The following is a 287-nucleotide window of genomic DNA, read 5'->3' as shown; positions in this document are numbered from 1 at the left end:
CTCTGCGCGCAGGGCATGAAGGCGCGGAACCTCATCCACGCGCGCATCGAGGAGAACATTCGCGCCAAGATCTGCGGGCTGCGGGCGGCCGAGGCTGGCGCAGGCTACAAGGATGCGCTGCAGCTGTTGATCGAGCACTCGTGGGAGCGGGGAGAGAGGCTGGACATGCAGGCGAGTGGCAGTTTCGGAAGGAGCACTGCGGAGTTTGGGCTCGAGGTTTTCCAAGTGCGATTCCTGGGACCCCCAAAGCGCTGGCCTGGGGCCCAGCTTCCCGGAATGGGCAGCCT

The 287-nt window shown here is 65.5% G+C and overlaps 1 protein-coding gene across 1 annotated transcript in view; it reads left to right on the top strand.

Annotated features, from left to right (window-relative positions):
- Positions 1-287, top strand: part of LOC102757095 (cytochrome P450 26A1) — a 3,698-nt gene that overhangs the window by 1,170 nt on the left and 2,241 nt on the right. Inside the window, 1 exon segment of the mRNA XM_015557994.1 lies at positions 13-171. Coding sequence (XP_015413480.1) covers positions 13-171 — 159 coding nt within the window.

The sequence above is a fragment of the Myotis davidii genome, unplaced genomic scaffold (assembly GCF_000327345.1).
Source record: "Myotis davidii unplaced genomic scaffold, ASM32734v1 scaffold271, whole genome shotgun sequence".
Lineage (NCBI taxonomy): Eukaryota > Metazoa > Chordata > Mammalia > Chiroptera > Vespertilionidae > Myotis > Myotis davidii.
This window is presented reverse-complemented; position numbering and strand designations above follow the sequence as displayed.